Source organism: Falco rusticolus, chromosome 2, assembly GCF_015220075.1.
Source record: "Falco rusticolus isolate bFalRus1 chromosome 2, bFalRus1.pri, whole genome shotgun sequence".
NCBI classification, from domain to species: domain Eukaryota; kingdom Metazoa; phylum Chordata; class Aves; order Falconiformes; family Falconidae; genus Falco; species Falco rusticolus.
In genome coordinates, this window is record NC_051188.1 from 86,244,146 (window position 1) to 86,266,061 (window position 21,916).

General features: G+C 40.7%; 1 protein-coding gene across 4 annotated transcripts in view; it reads left to right on the plus strand.

Annotated features, from left to right (window-relative positions):
* Positions 1-9,116, plus strand: part of TAB3 (TGF-beta activated kinase 1 (MAP3K7) binding protein 3) — a 47,546-nt gene extending 38,430 nt beyond the window's left edge. For all 4 annotated transcript variants that reach the window (XM_037377015.1, XM_037377020.1, XM_037377021.1 and 1 more), the window contains 3 exons: positions 206-299; positions 1,878-1,961; positions 4,559-9,116. In XM_037377015.1, coding sequence (XP_037232912.1) covers positions 206-299; positions 1,878-1,961; positions 4,559-4,707 — 327 coding nt within the window. In that variant the 3' untranslated portion in view covers positions 4,708-9,116. The remainder of the gene's footprint in view (positions 1-205; positions 300-1,877; positions 1,962-4,558) is intronic.
* Positions 9,117-21,916: the final 12,800 nt, after the last annotated feature.

Consider the following 21,916-nt stretch of genomic DNA (forward strand, 5'->3'; position numbering starts at 1 on the left):
CCCAAATGCCAATAGAAGAATGGGTTTTGAGGGAATAGGTTGGGTAGCGGGAACAGGACAGAAGGTAGAATCTTGGGGTTTTTTTCAGTGCTTTATCTATACTCAAGTCTAATAAAGGTGTTAACAGAGATATATCAATGTTATTTCTATGCCAGATAAGATGCTGATTTTCCCACAATTATTATTTTGGGTTGTTTCTTTCTAGCCTGAGGAAATGACCAGATTAAGAAGCCTCAACAGACAGCTCCAGATAAATGTTGACTGTACACTGAAAGAAGTTGATCTCCTTCAGTCTAGAGGTATAGATTTGATAGTTGTTGTTTTTTTAAAAAAAAATAGAAATGGGTGGGAGTATCTATCTGCTTGAGGGTAGAAAAGCTCTACAGAGGGATCTGGACAGGCTGGATTGGTGGTCCGAGGCCAATTGTATGAGGTTCAACAAGGAGAAGCGCCGGGTCCTGCACCTGGGTCGCAGCAACCCCACGCAACGCTACAGACTTGGGGCAGAGTGGCTGGAAAGCTGCCTGGGGGAAAAGTACTTGGGGAGTACTGGTCGACAGCTGGCTGAACATGAGCCAGCAGTGTCCCAGGTGACCAAGGCAGCCAACAGCACCCTGGCTTGTATCAGAAACAGTGCTGCCAGCAGGACAAGGGAAGGGCTCGTCCCCCTGTAGTGGGCACTGGTGAGGCCACACCTTGAATCCTGTGTTCAGTTTTGGGCCCCTCACTTCAAGAGAGACATTTTGGTGCTGGAGTGTGTCCAAAGTAGGGCAAGAAAGTGAGGGTCTAGAGAACAGGTTTTATGAGGGGCAGGTGAGGGAACTGGACTTGTTTAGCCTGGAGAAAAGGAGGCTCAGGCTTATTGCTCTCTACAACTACTTGAAAGGAGGTTGGAGGCATGGGGGGTGTGGGTCTCTTCTCCCAAGTAACAAGCGATAGGACAAGAGGAAATGGCCTCAAGTTGCGCCAGGGGAGGTTTAGATTGGAGCTTAGGAAGAATTTCTTCACTGAAAGGTTTGTCAAGCATTGGAACAAGCTGCCCAGGAAAGCGGTGGTTACCATCCCTGGAGGTATTTAGAAGACTTGTAGATGTGTGGAGCTTAGGGACATGGTTTAGTGATGGACTTACAGTTGGACTCAGTGATCTTACTGGTCTTTTCCAACCTAAATGATTCTATGACTCTAATATAATATATGCCTAAATGTGAATACTTGGACTCTTTAAAATGCAATTTTGATTATCAATAACAAATTGTCTCTAAAAGGTGTCTCTTTCAGTTGCAACCTGATGAACTTGACTTGCTAATATTTCTGTTGGCCAAGTTAAATTACATTACCAAGAAAGTGGTGACTTAAAAGTGACTTTGTCAAGAGCAAATAATTAAAAATACTCCTTAGAGAAGGTTCTTTCTTCTAAATTTTTAACTTTTTGCTGACAAAGGCTCTGACCAAATAATGCAAACCAGAACTACAGATTGCAACCAAAAAGTTGGCAAACAGAAATCTACTTAAGTCTTTAAAAATCCTCTTCCTGCCACAGAAACTTGACATAAATACAATCAAATAAACTAGAATATGCGTAGTCCTCCTTTTTTTACCAAGAATGCATCCTACAGAAAGATTTAAGTTTTCACATATTTTTAAAGCAATACAGAACATTGAGCTGGAGATGATTCTTCAATATGGGATTAGCCTGCTTAAAAATTACTAGAATCAACACAAACCTGAAAATATGTGATAAAAAAACTGCTCAGGAAAAAGTTAATATATAATGTCATAATTAAAAAATGTATAAAATCTGAAGCCTCTAGATGTTTATATTACTGGCATAGGCATGCAAATAACCTTTGAGTTATGCTTTCTTACTTTTCTGACAGGGAACTTTGATCCGAAAGCCGCATGTAATTTCTATGATAACATAGAGCCTGGTCCTGTTGTGCCACCAAAGCCATATAAAAAGGGTAGGTCAATAACTTTTCTTTATGTATAAACCAAACCAGAACATTTTTATATAAGTGCAATAATCGTGGCTACAACTTGTTTTCCTCTGGCAGGTCATTGCAAATGAATGTTCTGATAATATTTGTTTGTAAATACTGTTATTCACTAGTAATTCAACTAGAAAGAGTTGAAAGTATACAAACATGTTAACTTGAGGTTCCTAATTATGCTTTTTAAAAATGCTTCTGGGTTAAAAGCTGTGTGTCATGTTTCTTCAGCTGTCTTCTAATATGTGGTGGTAGGATTTATAGTTTAGTTGAGGTCTCTTATGCAAGTGCAGTTGGTCACAGCAGCTTTTTAAAATTTGCATTTGTATTTTTAATTGTATTTTAACTCGACTGGTCACACATTTTTTGTGCAGACTGAATTTCACGGTAGCCCTGAAGTTTTAGCACAGCAAGAGCTTCCGACAATTTAAGGACCGAGACAGAACACATTCCTTCACCTTGGTCTAAAGAGATAACAGCGACCCACTTGTACAAGTTCATTACTGGTTTTGAAAATTTTCTGTGCTAAAATTGTATAGTATCCAGCTGAGGACACTTAAGTTTTATGTAAGCACAGGAGCTATGTATTTAGTCTCACCTTTTCTCCAGTGGAGATTCAGTTAGTACATCCCAGAGTGACTCAGCTTATCCTAAGCAGACACCTGGTTGCTGTGTAACTCGGTAGCTCTCTAACTTCACCACGTTCAGTAGTGATTTTGGAGCAGAGTCATACCTTTTGGCTCAGGTGGGTTTGGACCTTTTTTTTTTTTCCTTTACAACCTGAAATCTGCATTTCACAAAGGTTTATGCAGTTGAACTTTGAATTCATAGAAGGAAATTGTCCCCCCTCTTTTGAAGCCAGTATTTTACCCTTCAGTGTAATGAAGTGCTTAGTATGTGGAGATTTAAAAGAAAGAGAAGGCCCAGGACTATTGCTGGTGTTCAAAAAACAGACAGAAAATACTGGGATGAGTTCTCTGCATATGTGGTAGTGTTCAGGAAAGACAGTAGCAGCAGCTGAGAAGTGGCATAAAGACAGCTGCCTGGATTCATGTTAAATTTCAGTGGTCATGTGGTTGATTTAAGGCACTGCTGTTTGTGATGGTTGAAGAGATTCTCTTTATTAGACTAGCCTGTTTGATCCATCATTTCAAAGCAAAATAATGTGCAAAACTTGCATGAAATAAGTTGTTTTATTTGGCAGTTAGAAAGATAGTGTCTTGTAAGAATTTGTACAACTTTGATGATTAGCTTCCTGGTTTTGTCTGTCAACTTATTAGAGATCCACTTTAGGGCTGGTGTACTGTATTCTGAGTTTGGGTTTTAACATGGAGTTGTCAAATTATTTTTTTTTTCCCTTAAAACTTCCATTTTCTTAATATTCAGCTGTTGAAAGCATGGGCAGACAAGGTTCTGCTCGGTGCTGCTGGCTGGCTAGTCAACATGAATGCAGTCTAGTGCCCGCTATTTGCTTGCTTAGAAGGAATTTGTTGAGGCCAAGCACGGTTAATGTGGCTACGCAACCTCTGGTCTAGAGGGGGTTTACATCTAAGCAAGGAGTTTACTTTTATTTTCTTTACATATGTCACTGAAGACAAACCTAAGGGCTATTTGCACTGTCATCGGCCATCTGCTAGATTTCTTAGCAGATGATAACAATGTGTGCACTTTGAATTACAAATTGCAGTCCATTTTTACAACACAAGTTTTATTTTAATTAAGATGTTCTACAGATGTTTGTTAACAGATGGATATCTTAACCTTACCTTCTAGGTCTGCATGCTAATGTTGTTTCAAATAACATTTTGTAAAATACTGTTTCCACGTCCTAGGAGTATTTGTCACTTTTAGTAGATAACCTGGGGTTTTGAAGTGGTGGTAGGAGACATCAGAAAATGGAGTCTTTCCATGGATTAATACCTAATACGCGATTTGCATACATACTGATTTTATGAATGGAAACAGACTTAAGTGCTGCTTCAGATACACACGTCTCTGCTGCAAAGCCTTGAGGAAGAAAAACAATCTTTTTGTTTTGAAATAGGCCTATCGTGTTATTTTAATGTTGTTTTTTCTTCAGCCTGGATAAGTGCTAAAAAAAATGCAGACAATATATTTTCTGTCAGACTGAAGGAAGTAAGTTAAACTCATCTTTCACTTCAGGTAAAGTAGGTTTATTGGAATTTAGAATTTGAGGCTGCTGTGTGTCCATCTATGAAGTCATTGTTTAACAGGATGGTGTTGCAGTGCCAGTAACAAACTTCTCAGTATTATAAGCTATTAAACCTTTTGCAATATCAGTGACCTAACAGTGCTGACTGCTGTTCCTGTTTTTAATGTAGTGTGGTTAAGTGACTCTTGTACAGAAGTGAAACACTTTCTGTATTCAGGTTTCACAAACTGAACTGGAAGTGCTTCAGCAAAGACCTTTAATGTTACCTACGTGGACAGTTTTCCACATTCATTTTAAGATGCAGTGTTTATTGAGGTGACAAACTAGTAGTATGATCTTGCCTATCATCCTTCTCTTCTGAAATAAGAAAAGAATGTTTTTCTTTGGCTTTTTTCAGAACATCAAAACAGCTCCAAACAGACTCCACGGACTCAGCCAAGAGATGAAGACTTCGAAGGGGCTCCATGGAATTGTGATAGCTGCACCTTTCTAAATCATCCGGCACTAAATCGCTGTGAGCAGTGTGAAATGCCACGATACACCTGAAAATCAGGAAGGGGCTGCATTGGGTTGAAAACAGGCTCTCAAGCCATCAGCTGTAGGAGAAGGAAACACGGGGAACCTTTCAGTCCATCTACCCAGCCTTTGCCAGTCCACAGTCTTCATATTGCAAGGGGTGGGAGTAATGTGTTAAGATGTTTCTGCTTGTGCTACACTAAAAATAAGCAAATTAAGAGTGAAATTCTTTCTTATCCCATTGTAGTGTGCAAAGCAGAACATGAAACCTGAAAATGTAAAAGGATTAATTTTGGGAAGAATGTATACAGGAAAGCAAGTAACTACTGGTGTTTAGTCCTGTGGTTATAGTTACTGCTTAGTGGCTCTAAAAACAAGCAAACAAACAGTTTTTTTGAAAAAACATATAGGACTCTTAATAATGGTGTGAAATGTTACACTTAACCAGAAAAACTGAAGAGCCAGAGCTGACTTAACCTGGCCACAGCTAGCTGGCAAGCAAAGGCTCCCTGTGCTTCTAGATTGCAAGCTACTGAAAAAGAAGACAGGTAAATACAATGATAAATTTTGCAATGTATAAAAAACAAGGAGAAGGGTATTTGTAATTGCTGCTTTTTTTCAGGGTAACTTATGTCTACAAAAAATTGCTGTTTGAAATAGTAACCTAAGGTGACTAAATGAGATGCCGTATGAGTGTTACAGAGAGTTTAATCAGAGGTAATTTTTTACAATCCCTTTTGCTTGTACAGTGCTCACCTGGCTGTGTCAACACTGGTAATAAACTAAGAATGATTCTACCATATTACGGATGAAAATACTGCTGCATGCTTTCATTAGGCCGTCGTGTTTCAAAGCTAAAAGTATGCTTTTATGTACAACAATCTTCTAAGCCTGTGCTGTGTAGCAGCACAGTAACATGCCAAACACAGACTACTCCAAATTTGGTTTGGAAGACTTGAGCTCAGCCATGGTTGTGTATGAGAAGAGTTTGTACCCAGTTCCTTAGGCCTTTTCAGCTTCCAATTTGTGAAGAATTCATGATGTTTACAGCACAGAAGGTACTTTGTGCCCCAGTTCCAAGTTAGCTGAAAAATAATCAATTAGCTCTTCAGTAAAGGTTTATTTGCACATTGTTAATAAACTGGCCTGTATAAAATAGCAGATGCCAGATCCTGAAAAATTACACACTGCATTCTTTTCATTTTGGTCAGGAAATATTTGCCATGGGTTGAAGAACACAGTACTTGCAACTGAAAATCATAGTGGTACTTTTATGCATATGATACACACTGTATTATAAAGGTGATGTTCAATTTGTTTGAATGCTTCAGGTTGCTGTAATAAAGCACTCAATACTTGTGAAATCAGACTTGGGTTTGGGCAGCTGAATGATTATGTTACACAACTGTGTGACTGGGTGAGATGTTCTTGTGTACTGGTCAGAAGCTGGTACAGTGCATTTAAGCTTTTTCTGGTATAACTTTGTCAAGATTCAGATATGCAGCCAGGCACATCAGCTTAGTTACAGTAATTGACGTTGCAGCTGTGAGGCAAAATGAGCTAGCTAAACCTTACCAGAAGAGATTTAAACTACTTCATTTAAAATTGTTCTTAGCTCGTGGAAGCTGCATCCATATGGTCAATTACCACAATTCACTGGATGTGTGATAACATGTTAAGTTGTGGTAGAACAATCATGTGTCTGAATCCTTATTTAAAATAAAGCAGCGTTTGTAAGGGGTGGGTGGGCATTGCTCAATCTGGTGTCTTCTCTCCCTGGAGTTTATAAAGATAACAGTAAAAAAGAAACTGTGATCTTCTATGAGGAGCCAATGTTTTATCTGGTATTTTTCAATATGTTCTTGCACTAATTAAATCTTCAGTGTAATTTTAAATAAGCTAAGAGATCTCCAGCAATCAGTGTATACCACTGATGACCAAAACAAAGTCAAAGGCATCAGAGCTAGTTTTCCTTCCTTCCTTCCTTCCTTCCTTCCTTCCTAATGATTTATATTACTGTGTGAGGAGCTCATCACGTGTGGAAAGGGGTAAAAAAATTACTGTCAAATGAAGTTAGAAAGAAAATATTTTGTTCATGTAAGTGAAGTCTGACAAAACAGATAACTAGAAAACAGATGAGCAGAAGCATTATACCTAGGGTAAGCAGTACCATTGCTGTTATCAGCTGTATAATGAATTACTCAAAACAATACTAGTAGCTTCATGACTTTTCTGTCATGATGTCTTTGTGTTATTTCCATTTTCTGTTCATTTGTACTTCTGTTGAAGTTCTAGAAGCATTTATTTTTGCTGGAATTACAAAATGATAGCAACTGAAATGACAGTCAGCAAATGAGAGTAGCTGTGTCATACATCAATACAGCTGTGCCATTTTCAGATAGAATAGATGCTACTTTTGAAGGGGGGGGGGGGGGGAGGGGGGATGCATGCAGTCCAATAACTCCCTGAATTGTAATAACCGTAAATGGAGACTGCTAATCTTGGTCATAGCTTCACCAGAGGAAGAAAAGGAGGACTGCTGTGACAGCAAGATACTTTTTGGAAGACTGAGTGGGTGCTGTTAAATTGCAAATGAATTCATTTGTACCAATAATTTTACTCCAGTTTTTCAATTACTGTCATTTGTTGTTTGTACAAAAAACCCACCCCTTCTGTTGTATTCTTTATTTGTAGATGCCCGTACTCAAACGTTAATAGTAAAGACTTTACATGGTGCTTGAATATTTCTAGTTAGAATGTAAATTGTATTTTGATTATTGGAAGATCCATTTTCCTTCTGAAAGCAGGTGACGCTGTTCACACCCCAACTGAATTGTAGATTATGCCAAAAAGATTGGTTTATGTAATATTTATTGAATGCACATAAAACCCTAATGTCAGCTGGCATACAAAATGCACTGTATTGTATAAAACTTGTGTGTGTGTGTGAATGATGGGATGCTGATGACGTCGTGTTGAGTTAATGCACTACTTGTGTTTTCTTTCTTTCTGTAATGACTGAGCTTTCCCTCAACCATGCTACTAGATTGGTAGAATTTGTAACTGACTCGGACATTCAGATAAGCAAAATGATTTCACTGTTCACTGAAATTTTATAAAGCTTATTTTATATTTACTGTGCTGTTAAGGTGAATTCCCTTTAATTATAGAATACTATTGTAGTTCTTTAAAAGTTTATTTAGAGTGGGGCTTGTGGAAAATTATTCAGAACATAGTAAACCAAAAGAAATCCTGAACTTTGGATCTACTTTTAATTTGATGTAATTATTAGTCTTTTTTTTGGGTGAAGAGGAAAGGGGTGGGAAGTCAAGCAAAAAGAAGTACTTTGTAAAATGTAGTCTTAGATCAGATTGAATTGTGTATCTGTGTGTCTGTGGTGTGTGTGTGTTTCCCTTGAAATATGGGAGGTGTGGTGAAAAGGTGTAATAATTCTTAAAAGAGCTGGTCTCAGTACTTTCTGATTATGATATGCTACTAAATCACATTTAAAAAAAAACAAAACACTTTCTTTCAGTTACTTTATCTGTCCCAGTTACACATCTCTCATTTCAATTTCTAAATACTTTTGATTGTAAACCCCCTTGAAACTGAAATGAAAATACTTGAGTTGAAATGGGGACAAAACTAAATGAAACCAATAAAGAATGTTTTAAAAAAGAATGTGAGAATATAAAATATGTTAAAAACAAGCTTGTCATCAGGATGATAGTTTTGTTTTAAAATGTAGTGGTTTACCCTAGAATGTGAACATGACTATCCTGATGGAAGTGGACAGTTGGACATGAACAATTCATCAGCTTGTTTGATACCACAGAATTTACATGGTCTGTACTGCAGTGACTCTAAATCCCATAAAGAGAACACATGCACAGATATCACATCTCATAGTCAGTACTTTCTCTCTGTGCTGCTGCATTTGTTTTGTTTCAAAATGTCAATATTATATGAAGCTAGACATGACTGAATTTTGCCAGATTTCTTCAGTTTGGGGCTTTCATTGCTGTTTATGTCCATAAATATTAATGAAAATATTTTTGTTGGGTTTGAATAATCAGAAGTCAATGGAGTTAATGCAATATTATAATCCTGGATTTTCAGTACCTTTGAAACAGATTTTAAAAAAATGTGTTCTTGAAACTTATTTATTTATGGTGGCACCAGTGTATCTAAATCCATATTTCCTGCTGTGTGAAACCCTGTTAAATTTTTTCATTAAAAAAAGAAGACACGATCTTGTTTAATCCTGTATATATGGTGTCTACATTCTAGATTTGTGTATGCTGTGAATGAACTTATTACTAAGAGATGAAATTGTATAAAAGCATTCAGAGGCTATGCATGCATGGTACCTCCAGAAAGTGCATACTCCGAGTTGCAGATTCCTGCAAAAATAAATTAATAAAACTAAGCAAACATCACATCCTGCATTTGTTCTTGTATGTAGTAAGAAACATGTAAAAAATAGAGCCTTTTTGCTTTCATAGTCCCAGTTGTTTCTGGTCTTCCACTTCATAGCTATAGCAAATTTGTTTCAGGGCTTTTGGGGGTTTCTTTTTCGATCGATATGATTCTCATCAGGAAATTTCTGAATACTGAACTGGGGTCCAGATCCTGTTCCTGTGAATGTGGACAGCTTGTGTAAGAAAGAGTCCCATTTAGATGATGGGTGGTTGTTCTGTGCAGCTTCTGGTGTAGAAACAAGACATCGAATGTTCAGAGACTGAAGCTGAGCTCATCACTTTGATTTTTTTAATGGAAAGTTGTTATTAAAGGAGTAGCTTTATCTGCTGTAGGAGATGATGGCCTTCGGTTTATAGCCTTGATTGCAGGCGTTCCTGCTTATCACCTTGGTAGTATTGAGTATCTGGATTACAAAAGTCCATCTTCTGCTATAACCTCTTACACAATGCTCGGGAGAGTGTGGAGAATTTGAAATGCATAAACCAGTATGCAGGCAATTTCTCTTTATTGGTTTGTCTTCTCAATTACCATGACTGCATCAGCTCACCATAATCTAAAAAAAGCTCTGTAGCTTTTGTTCACATACAGTTTCAGTTGTTAAACACATTCTGGTCTAACAAACCACTACAACTTTGGATTTTTTTGAGCTTTTGTCAGCAAACATGTAAGAATTTAGTTCTGCATTCCTTTTGCTACATGTAAGAATTTAGTTCTGCATTCCTTTTGCTAAATTGAATTTATAAAAAAATCAGGACAGGTTTGTGTATTAAGCATTTAGTTCTTTCAGAAATTGTTGCAATTGAAACTTACCTTTTTTAAAAAAGTTTCAAAGCTTTAGAAAAGGGGTAAAAATGTTAAGGGTACCTATAAAATATGCTCATGGAGAAAGCACAAAGCCAATAGACACTAGATTTAACAACTGAGTAGCCACTTCTTGTTGTTGTTTCCCTGAAGTCATGAGGAGGAGGATTTGCCTGAAATAATTGCATAAAAGTTACTGATTTATTCATAAGAATTACTTCATTTTGACAGTACTGCGGCATGTCTTAAACCTGTGGCACTTAGAGAAATTATTTGTCCTGTGATCTGGTGACCATTCCAGGTATTAAGTGCTGCTGCTTCTAATCAATCAAGATGGTCCATAGCACTGGGTAAGTACTCTGTGGCCTTCAGTTGCACCCTCTCTGATTGTAAATAGACTTTTTGGAAGGAGGTGGCTTAGATAACTAATACCGCCTAACAGCTGGATTCAAATCATTATACATTAAATGGGTTACCAGACATTTTGTAAAAATGTTGGAGAAGGGGCCGTATTATTTTTTAGGTAGAGGCTCTGTGGTGATGTGACATGTTATAGTGTGACGGTAAAAACCAGGCCAGGCCTCTAAAAGCCTCCTGCAAGAGTGCCACTTGGTTGCATAAAATATTCTGTCTGTCTAGGAAACAGTCATGTTTTCTTTAAAGAAAAAAAACCAAACAAAACCAGACATTCATAAAAAACTCCACTCTACAGGTAACTTCTTTCCAGTTAGGCATGGCTTAAAATTTTGCACATATGATTTTACAAGTTCCATTTTGAAGAGTTTGACAGATTAATTGTCCTTTATTCCCAGATATTCCCAAATTTGACAAAGGCATCCATGCTAGGTTTGCTAAACAAAACAAAACGAAAAGCCTAGATGGAGTTCTGTTACTGCTTTAGAAACAAGACTGAAAAGCCTCTGAATGAAAGACATGCAACACAGGTGCTACTGGATTTTTGACTAGGAGCTTCTGGTTTTGGAAGTGTTTCAGGAGAAAAGTTCACGCAGGTGGAGGTGGTATTTCTTTTTTCTTTCTAGGAAAAGTACAGAATATTTCAAGAAAAAAATTTCTAGGTGGGGGAGGTTATCATAGGTTTGAAAGCAATATGCTGATTCCAGACTGGTACAGCTCATCACTATGTTGTATAACGATTGGTACCAAATTCTGGCATTAGTTACAAAGACTGGGAGTAGTAGCAGCGTGCCTGAAACTGCTGGTGGCCAACTGCCCGGCTGAAACGGGACACACGGTGTCTTTTGGAAGCATTAAATGGCCATGTATTCCGGCCCGGTGTCACGTGCTGGGATGTGCAGCTGGTACACGACAGCAAAGCATCATGTGTTGCAACAAGTTGGTGGTCATCTCCTGGTGTCATGGGATGAGCCAGTGACAGCTGGCTATTTGGCATGCCTTTCGGGACACCCACCCACTGCCTATCACTTCACAGGGCCTGCCTTCAGTTTAGTCACCTGACGTATAGATGTTACCGTGACAGGAAAGATCGCTGGCCTTTTGGAGAAAAAACAAACCCCTCAGAACTAAACAGTCCCCACCCTTGTGGAAGAGGTGGTTCAGGAGCTGCCTGGGAGTTGTGGATTTGGGTCAACTGAAAAGGACTTCCCTGCCTTAGATCAAAGACGTGAGTCGCAGCTGGGTGAGTATTCATCACTAGCGCTCCAGAGCGCTCTGCTGGTTTGTTCCCAAGGACCCTGAACCAGCCTCGCAAATTCCTGGCGTTGGGGGTTGTTTCACCTGAAATTTTTCTTTTATTTTGAGCCTATTCAAGCCGTTCCAATGACTCGGCAAAGCTGAATTTGCTTTTGGCAGTTGACGTGGGTCTTTTTGCAGAGTACCTTGTGCACTGGACAGTGCCTAGCATGATTCTGCCTGGCATCCAGGCCGACATGTAGTACCCCTGTGACCCATCCCCCGGGGGGGGAGAATAATAGTCAAATACACTTTCCAGACAGACACACGGGTTTAGAGTAAGCAGGGTCTGACCAAGCTTCACAGCGAATGACCTGTGTCTTTATGATAACTTGTGAATCCTTTCCCCTAATGAGATTCCTGTATATGCTTTGCTTTTTGCGTGACAAACAGTTGTGTTGAAAAGCGTTGGTCACCTTTCATCACATCAAGCCTCATGAAATGGCTTGGTTGCTGTTCCAGGGAACTCGAACTCCCGCTCCTCACCCCACCCCCCCACCCCCCACCATTTGTCTCAAATGATTGTTCATAAGCCAAACAGACATTCTTTTATCTTTTTTTTTTTCCTCTTTTTTCAACTGGTAAGTGATATATGATCATGAATCTGTTGCTGATCACTATCTTTTCAAACTCTGAAAATTTCAAAGCTTCAGGGAGTAGGTGATGAGCTGTGTGTATGTTCACACTCTTCTTCACAGCACCGATACCTCAAGTCGGTGTTATACCACACAGACAGAACTAGGTAGATACTTCATAAATTTATAAAGCAAATCTTAAAAAATTACATGTCATTTTGAAACGTCCTTCAGGCTTTACTATTGCTTCTTAATGAAACCGTTTGAGAAGCAGCCTGGCTGACTTGATCCGTAGCCCTTTTAAGAAACTCAAGGCAATGCTGCCGGTAAGAATTGTTCTCTCTGGTAAAACAGCAACTGCCAGGCAAAATACGCATACCTTGTTTTGTACAACTGAAGTGAAATATTTGAAATAGGTTTATTTTTTAAATATGTATGTTGGCCTTACTTACCACACAATTGATTAAATAAAAAGCTAAGTGATTTCATGCAAAACATTCTCATCTAGTAGTCCATGTATTACAGTATTAAAACAGAAAACAATCAGTCAGTTTTTTCAAGAAATGGAAAACAAAATCCTTTTTATTTTCAACTTGCTGAAGATGATACCATGTGCCCTTTAAATCTTCTATCATGTTTTCCTGGTGGATTGCCTTCCAATTCTTGTCCAAGGTAAAACATATCCTGCTTTGGCCCAATGAGGCTTCCTCAAGTGTTTGATGGTTCCTTAGCTGAAGTTCAAAATTTTCCCTAATTACTAACTCTCAGGTCTGTAACAGTTCTTAATGCAAGTGTGAGCATCACCTTCCCTCTAGCAGCGCTTCTGTAAATGAAGCAGACTCTTAGAAGTGAAAAAAATCTAAACAGATTAACCATGAACTTTTGAAGACAACTCAGAGTGTTGAACAGCTGTGTGCATGCAGGTTCTCTCATGAAGGATAACCTGTGCTATTGAAATGTTATTCTGAGATGTTATTCCATCTGGAATAGTGGCTGGTGCAGTTTGTATCCCAGTGCAAGAGCCAAGCAAGTGATTTCCCCCCTCTGAATTTAATCTTTTAGAAAAGCAGTGAATGGGTTTAACTGTATGAATGTGCTTTTTGACGGGCTCGTTCTTAGGTTGCTAGTTACTCCCTAAATTTGGATTTCTCCCCTCCTCCAGTGGGACCAAGCTGTGAAGCCCTACTCTTTCTGATTCTTTACAGTGTCTATTTTTTCTAATAAATCCTTAGCAGGAATTCTGTTCTCATGAGAGGCTGACCATTTCAAATCCCAGCTATATGCGTTCTTGGTGTCTAGAACTGGAAGCAATAGTAATTTTTCCTTGGTCTTTCTGATCTACCTAGATCAGTGGCAATGCTGAGGCTCCCTGCACTCACCCAGGTCACAGCACCGCTGTGTCCTGGTGCCCTCCTCACTCTCTCCATTATTGGGAATCGAATGGAATCGGCTTGCTGCGCTGGCAGGGTGCCCACACTGCTAGAGTCATGGAAAATAAGATCAGGATCCAAGCTGTACACCTCCAGTCCTTGCTGATCAGGGTGGGTGGATACCCTACCTCTGACAAGGAGACTGAGAAGCCTTTGGAGGCAAGTGCAAGCGTACACAGCTGCTTCTGTGTGCCAGGTGCCCGCAGCTGGGGAGGGCAATGCCTGGGGCAGCCCCTGGAGAAGACCCCATGTCTGAGCCCAGCTGTCAAGGGGATCCATGCTGGACATGTGTACGTGTATTCTCCTGCTGACAGCCCTCCATCCTGATTCACTGGAGAGGGGATCCAGGGTCCACATAAACGCTGAGTGTGTCTGCCTGTGTGGATCTGTGCGCCCAGCCATACGTATCCATGTTTGTGCGTTGCACCCACGTGTGTACATGTGCCCGTGGGGAACACGTTCAGACCTGCTGTTGGTCTGACCTGGGGGCACGGAGCAGCTGCAGCCCCATCTCCATCAGCCTACGGGGTTTGGCAACACAGTGCCACGGGCAATAGACGTGTACTTTGGACAGTGCAGTCATTCAGAAGAACGTAGCACATAAACCCCAGGCAAGAGACATAATCATCCCAGTGACAACAGAGTAACAGCAGGATGTTATCCTAAATATGGCTAAGCTAGCTAAGTGTATTCTGGTTGCAATGTGAATCCACCGTGGAGGGAAATACAGATTTTTCATGAGCTGTAGAAATAACCAAGTGTGTGAAATTCCCACGTGGCGATGCCTGGCTTTAGAAACGGAGGCAAATTTATTGCAGCAATAAATGCAGAGTGTGTAAATGTTTCCCAGTAGTTTTCAAAGCTGTTACTTAAAACTGGAAGTGAAAGATAACTGCTTTACTCTTTTTCCAGTCATTTCTACTGACATCAAATTTGTTCTACGAGGGTAACCACTTTGAAAGAAATTCTCTGCCCTGACAAATGAGGGACCTGTTCAGTATCCAGAGGAATAACTTACTGTCCCCCAGAGAAGAATTTTGTCCTGTCTGGGTCTTTCTAACTTTTGCAGGTATTCAGACCTTTATCAAGTTGAGCTGTTCTTCAAGCTGACACATTTCTTCACCTGACTCTGCCAGTTGCAGGCAAAGGCCTTGCTGGCCTCATGCAGGTCACTGGACCAGTGCTGAAGAGCTGCTGTGCGACAGATATGTGCGTGTGTGTAATCTAGATATGTTTAATACACCTGTCATGCCAGTTTCTTATGGGAAGAGGCCACCACCTGTGCCATTCCATTAGGGTTCAGAAATCCCAGCACCGCCTCAGACACCAGTTCCTCTCATGATCTTGATCACCTCCCAGAATCTCTGATTTTGGGGCTACCGGTCTGAACTACCCATTTTGAAACGGCATTGACCCAAGTGCAAAGTATTATCATTAAAGACATCTGACATCTGGCGGTGCCCCTGTAATGCTGCATAGCTGACTCTTGCTTTTTTAGAGAGTATGTTGGAGCTCAGGTCTACAGCCGCGTGTGCAGGTCCTGCTGAAGTAAAAAGGATCCTTCACATGGATCTGGTCTAGTAAGCATGTTTTGGCAGATTAAGATTTTAGTGACAGAATGTGAGGAACTACAGCCAGTTGGGTTTTTTTTTTATTTATTTATAATATTCAGTATTCAGGTGTGAAAAGAGTCAGGTGATAGTGAAGACATCAAGAGAAAAACATGTTGTTACATTTGCTTAGTTATTTACATGAAATACTGTATTCAAGGCATTGTGATTAACTTTGTATTCTAGGGATTATCCTTCACAGTTCAAACTCTGTGAACCACTCAGAAAGAAGAGAGTAGGGAAACTTGAACTACAAGCATCTTCCTTTCAACCTGAAAACACTGGAGATGCAACGCTGATGATGCACAACAGTTATGAGACCACAGTTACAAAAAGATTTTTTTACCCACTTACTGAGAAGGCCTAACCAAGGTTTTTCAGTCTGAACCTTACTGTGTTTTTAGCTTTCCAATTTTTTGCAGTTATTTGTTTTCTTACCGTATTGACAAACTTCAGATGACAAGCTTTGTGACTAGTGGTTGTCCCTTATTGTCACAGTAGTGACATTGCCTTAAATAAAGGTACTGCCTCTCTAACTCTTCCCAAAGGCAATAAAAAGACAGTCAGATAAAGCACAGATAAGCTGGTCCTTTCAATATTATTTTGCAATAAATTGCAACTCAACAACCTTATCTCCCCCTCCCTTTATTATTATATTTTATGTTTCTCAGGCATGTGCCAATGTGAACGTTCTACCAAGAGTTAACATGTACCTTGGACACATTCTTATCTAAAATACCGAAAAAGATGCAATGAATGCAAAGAAAGCCAGTGTTTGGACAGGTGCTGTGGGATGGCTGCACCATTTCTGAGGTTACAACCCCACACCAGAGAAGAAGTTGGGTGGGGGTAGCATACACTGTTGCTGCAGAAACAAAAATTGTGGTAACATCTTTAACTGCCACTGTCATTTCTGAAATGGTCGTTTGAGTGTATCTTCAGTCACAAGAGTCTGACCAGGCAGGGACACACTCATCAAACCAGTGAGGGGCAAAAGAACGTGTGGGTTTGTGCAGGAGATTATATGCTCTTTCTCAGAGGTGGCAATGAGATGAAACAGGTAACATGCAACTGAAGAGCAGAGGGTTGGGCTGGAATTTTTGAGTAAAACAAAATAATGACATTCAAAGTGATGTTTATCTCGCCTGAGCTTAGAGAGCTGCATGGCTAAAGTCTATATCTGAATTACTCATGTTGGGTCTTTTAATACGGAGAAGAGCCAGCACTCTGTGTTAGCGTCTCTTGTAAAATAAAATGTGTTTCACCCTAGAAGTGACCCTTTCCCTCTACTCACAGAAAAACAAGCCACCTACTTTTAATCAGGTAAGTTGTACCTTAAGACTAAATACTTTTCCTGTTTCGTCGGGCTGCTTCTTCAAGGAGCATAGGTGTGCGATACCCCAGTTTGTTGATGTCTGCCTGCAGTGACTGTGGGAATGGAGAACAGCGAAGCAAGAGTAGTGGGGATCCATGCATATAATTTCTGGGTGCTGATTGTGTTGCAAATATCATAAGTGCAGCCGCTGGCTTATTGAGAACACGATAACAATAAATCTTTTTCCCTGAACATGCCAGATCAAAGAAATGCTGACAGTGTAATGATACCAAAATCCTTTACTTGTAGGTGTCCTCGTCTATAAACAGTCCCCCTGGGCACGGTATTTTTTCCTGTGTTTAGTTCTGTCATATATCTATTGTGATGTAGAAAAGTGGGGAAAGTAAGATGAAGAACAATTACATTTTTGTTTTGTTATCTGTTCCAGGGGCAGGAGGGAAGCAGTCTGCATCCTAATTGTCTGACTGCCTCTCATTTAAAACAAATATTGCAGAAAGACCTTTTTTTTCCTTACCTCTTCTGTTTTGCTCCAGACACATAGACACTGGAGAGACAGAAAAAAACACTATCAGAAATACACCCGACTTCACCTTTTTCCCGAGCCTCTTGCATTCTGCAGGGAGCCAGGGCTGCGCGTGGCTGCTGCCGGCTGCGGCACCCAGCTCCCGAGCAGTGGCATCAGCAGTGGTGCAGCTGTGTCCTCGGGTCACTTTGTCCAGTGTTAAAGGAAATGCAATAAAAAAACTGCCTGATTTCACTAAAATTTTGTGATGGCCATGTAGTGCAAACTAATTATTCTACTTAGTAAACTCAGGCTTTGTAAACCCTATAGAAAATAAAAAAGTTTGACTACTATTGCAGTGTCAGTAGATAACATGCTGAAACAATCCAGCTACACAACACCCGGTGAACTGGCACTCAGCAGAATAACCACTTACTGAGCCATCACCTGCAAGCAGGAAAAATGCTTTGGAGCCATAAGCATTTCATGTATCTTGTGGCTAAGACTCGACGTGGGAGACCAGCTCAGCTCATAGTAGAAAGCGCATGGTATATTATCTTTGGTTTGCCACCATTTGAAAAATCAGTAATGAAAAGTCTACAGCAGATTAAGACCCTTCATATGCTGTAGGAAGAGAGATAATCTAGGTTAAGGCTCTAAATGTCACACCATCACTGAAAACCCCATTACTTTTTTTTCTTTCCTTCTTTTTTTGTTAATTGTTTAAAAACCAAAAAGCTAAGGCAGTCTGCTGTGCTGCACTAACTCTGAACTCTGTAGAAAGGTGTGCTAATACCACTAAATCTAAATGACTTAGTTTTACCCATCAGCTTTGACAGATAAGATGGTAAAACCCCAGATATTCCTTTAAAAGGTACCTCTTAGCCAGCAGGTTACATTTATTCCCACACTGCAGTACAGAATTACTGACAGGTTTAATCCCAAAGCCTTTTTCAAAGATTTCAGCCATTTCCTACAAAGAACAACTGTATTATTCGAGCACTGAAACAGTGACCCATATCTTCCAGGAGGAGGAGAAGGAGCCAAGGGCAGGAGCTCTGTGGACAGGGAAGCAGTTACAACCTGCTATGCAGCTGTCAGTTTTATCATCATGACAGATTTTGAAAACAACAATACGAATTAATCTTAAATTATATGGGTGTCATGCACAGACTTCCCAAACAGAATGTTTTGCTATTGTTTCTCACCTTCCAATATATGGAGTTTTACAATTGCTGTGGTGTTTTTCAACTGCAGTTAAATCACTGAATTCAGAAAAGAAAAACTACTGCAAAGGGAGAATCCATGATATGAACCACAAGATGCGTACTTATATCTGGTTTGGGTTTATTATTGTCTGATAGGAAAATATTGATGGTTTTACTGGTCTTTACGTGCCCTGTAAGCAGGCTGTTTGGTAATGTAGATGTGTGTGTGGGTACACAAATATAACAGATGTTCCAGTTTACTGATAGCTTGTAGCCGGTCCCGGTGGAACTGTACACTTGCATGCATTGAATTCATGTGTTAAAATGATAAGAAATACATTACAGTATTGAAACAACAGGAAATGCACCAACAGGTGAGTAAAAAATGGCATTATAGCCAGATAATTCTTGGTCTAGCTTAGTACATCTGACTACAGGTTTCTGGTTTTGACTGAAACAAGTAATAAGTACGATTATAAACAATGTTTATATTATAAATAAAGAATAATTATGTATATTTTTTCTTTTAAGGATGCTTATATGGTAAATTTTAAAATTACGTAACTTGTTGCATTGTGCTTAATTTCTTAAACCCCTCCAAACTAAATCTATAAAAGAGAGATAACAGTTAGAAGAAAGCTGTTTAACCACCATGAGGCATGTGTAAGGAAGAGAAACGCTAAGTGAAATTTCTGCAGACACTTAATTTTATTGAACCAAAAACGTCCTGGTGGTAAAGCCTGCTCAATTAATCAAATTTAAAAATTCGTATTTCAGGAAGATAATTATTATGTACGACACTTGGATGTTAGCTGCAGAATACCCAGGTGTTAGCACCTAACCATACAAGCATCACAGCGCAACTTGCAGTCAGAGGGCTGATTTCAGACGAGCTGGCAGTAAGAAGGCTCCCTTCTTTCACTGCTTGTATACAACCACTGTACTCTGGTTTGAAAGCAAAAAATCCCTCTCCCACCTCCACAGCTGTGGCTTTCATTGTCCTTTCACCACTCCCGGCAGCCAGCCCGTGCCCAGGTGCCGCAGCCCAGCAGCCCAGCAGCCCCCACCTCCATTTAGAGCCATCTTGTCACCTGTGTGAGGCTCCAGGGGCAGCAGCAGCGCAGTGGCCGCAGCTGTGGTCCCTCATCCAAAGCCCCGGTCAAAGGGTCTGAGCTGCCGCTGCCTGGAAAACCTGCACAGCTTGTCCCTCTGCAGAAGAGGGGTGCTGGATCGGCGAGGGCTGCTGCCGGCAGTGGGCAGCCCCCCCAGCCCCAGCCGTGCCAGCCAGCCGGCACAGAGGGGCTTCTTGGGGGCAATGCTCTGGCCCCAAAACAAATGCGAAATCTGACATCAGGGATTTGTGAAAATACCAGATATGTTGCCCTGTGAAAATTTCGGAATTACTCTGCCACATGCCACAGTGCCTTTTATCCTTGGCTAGGTGTGAAAAAAATCACATGATGCAGTTAGAAATGGCTGGGGGGGGCGGGGGGGGGGGGCGGCTGGGGGGGGACCGATGTTAAGGCTCTACCTTACTGCCTGAGCAGCAGAAGGGGTTCCAACACAAAATTAGAAACCAGTCCTATGTCTCCTCTGTAACCATCTCTTCTGATACTTGGTAAAAACTTGTTTTTCCTGGCCCTGTGGATCTGGAGGTGACATCCTTTGTCCTCTCCCATGTGCATACACCAAGACCAACCACAAAGTGGTCTGTTAGTCTGGCCTCACAACAGCGTTTCTGAAACTATGGTTACCACTAGTTCATGACTCACAAATTGGCTAAAGCCCAGAAAACTTCACTTTCTTCCCAAGGTGCTGCCAGTTCCCTACGGGGATGTGCCACTCTCATCACACCCCAGGTACCGTCCTTGTCCCTGCTCACCCTGCCTGGCCATGGGGGCCTCCCTCTGGCTTCTGTGTCCTTTCAGCCCTCCTGCTGCTCACCTCAAATAGCAAACAGACAGAAGTGGGGTCAGGCTTTCTTTTTTTCTTTCCCTTCTTTTCTTCTGATCAGACAACTGCCATTTAGGTTTACTTATGCATTGCCAAGGGGACAAGATGCGAGGTGACACTGGTAACATACTAAGCTGCCAGGCAGAACTAGCAGCTTGATTTCTTGTATATTTTAATATTTAGGTAATTATGAGATTTGGAACCTCATGAGTGAAAAAAGTCCCTGGGGAAAGGCTCCTTCTGAGCAAAAGCAGGGCACCTGGGTCTGGGCTGAGCGCTTTTTCTATACTCTGGGTGAAGAAGCGCAACTCTTGGCTCCCCTGCCGTGCCCAACAGCCAGTGCTGCTTCCTTTTGCTGATTTGTAGAATAGAATAGACTACTTCAGCTGGAAGGGACCTACAACGATCATCTACTGCAGCTGCCTGAACGCTTCAGTGCTGTCCAAAAATTAAATCATGTTGTCAAGGCCATTGTCCAAATGCCTCTTAAGCGCTGGCAGGCATGGGGCACCAACCACCTCCCTAGGAAGCCTGTTGCAGGCTTTGACCACCCTGTCTGTAAAGAAAAGCTTCCTAACGTCCAGCCTGAATCTTCCCTGACCGATGCAGCTTTGAACCATATTCATGTCACTGTCCACAGTGAGCTGTAGGACCTAAACAACTTGGTAAAAGATTTCTTGAATTGGAAAGGGCTTGCCAGAGCTCCAGAGATTTACTTGGTCAAAGTCACTTAAGTAATTGAAGGTATTGAAGCCTTTAGGCACTGAAATAATTCACACAGTCTGCTCTGCAGCATCGTCCAGCTTCTGAAGATGTCTGAAGCTGATCAGCATTTCTACAAATGCCCAAATACATGCTCCTACATCCTAAAAGAACCAGACTGCTCAGGAAAAATAGGTAGAAGATCATGTAAGTGCCTAGAGAAACCTGACAAGTTGATCATTGTGACGTAGGTGTACCAGCCTAAAGACTGGGTAACAGAGGGTACAGAAACACCACTTATTATTTTCTTGTGCAGCTCTAATTGAAAAGAAACCAACATTTTGTCTTCTGGAATTTGACTTCTTGTGCTTATGATGTCTATAGTGTTTGTGTTCTCATCATCTGAGACTGCAGCAGGTATTAATCTATCAACCATGCCCAGCCAATGCTTGCAATACTTGTTAACACTGAAGTTGCCACTCAGCAAAAGCTTCCTATTACAAATCCTGACAAAAAAACAAATATAAAGGAGTTAAATTTCTGGAATATGATATAGTGCATCTTGACCATGTAACTGTATAAAAGGAGTTTAGATTCACAGACAGGCAACGGTCTAGCAAGTGCAATGGATGAATCTCAGGATGACATCCTCATTGTTCTAGTGGTGCAGTGGTCAGTTTTACATAAGCTTCAGCAAGATCCATGTGCCACAACTCCCATGCTGAGCAGACATGCTGATATCATCAGTCCTTCACCAGGTGCAGCAAAATTAGCAAGTACAAACATGCTTTGTAGCCCTCTCGAGGTCAGCGCTGTGCTGCTGAGGCTCTCGGTAAAGCCGAGATAAGACATAAGGAAAAGGAACACCAGGAAAGATTTTTCCCTCCCTTTCTCACAACCCACCCTACCAGACTCATCAAACAGCTCCAT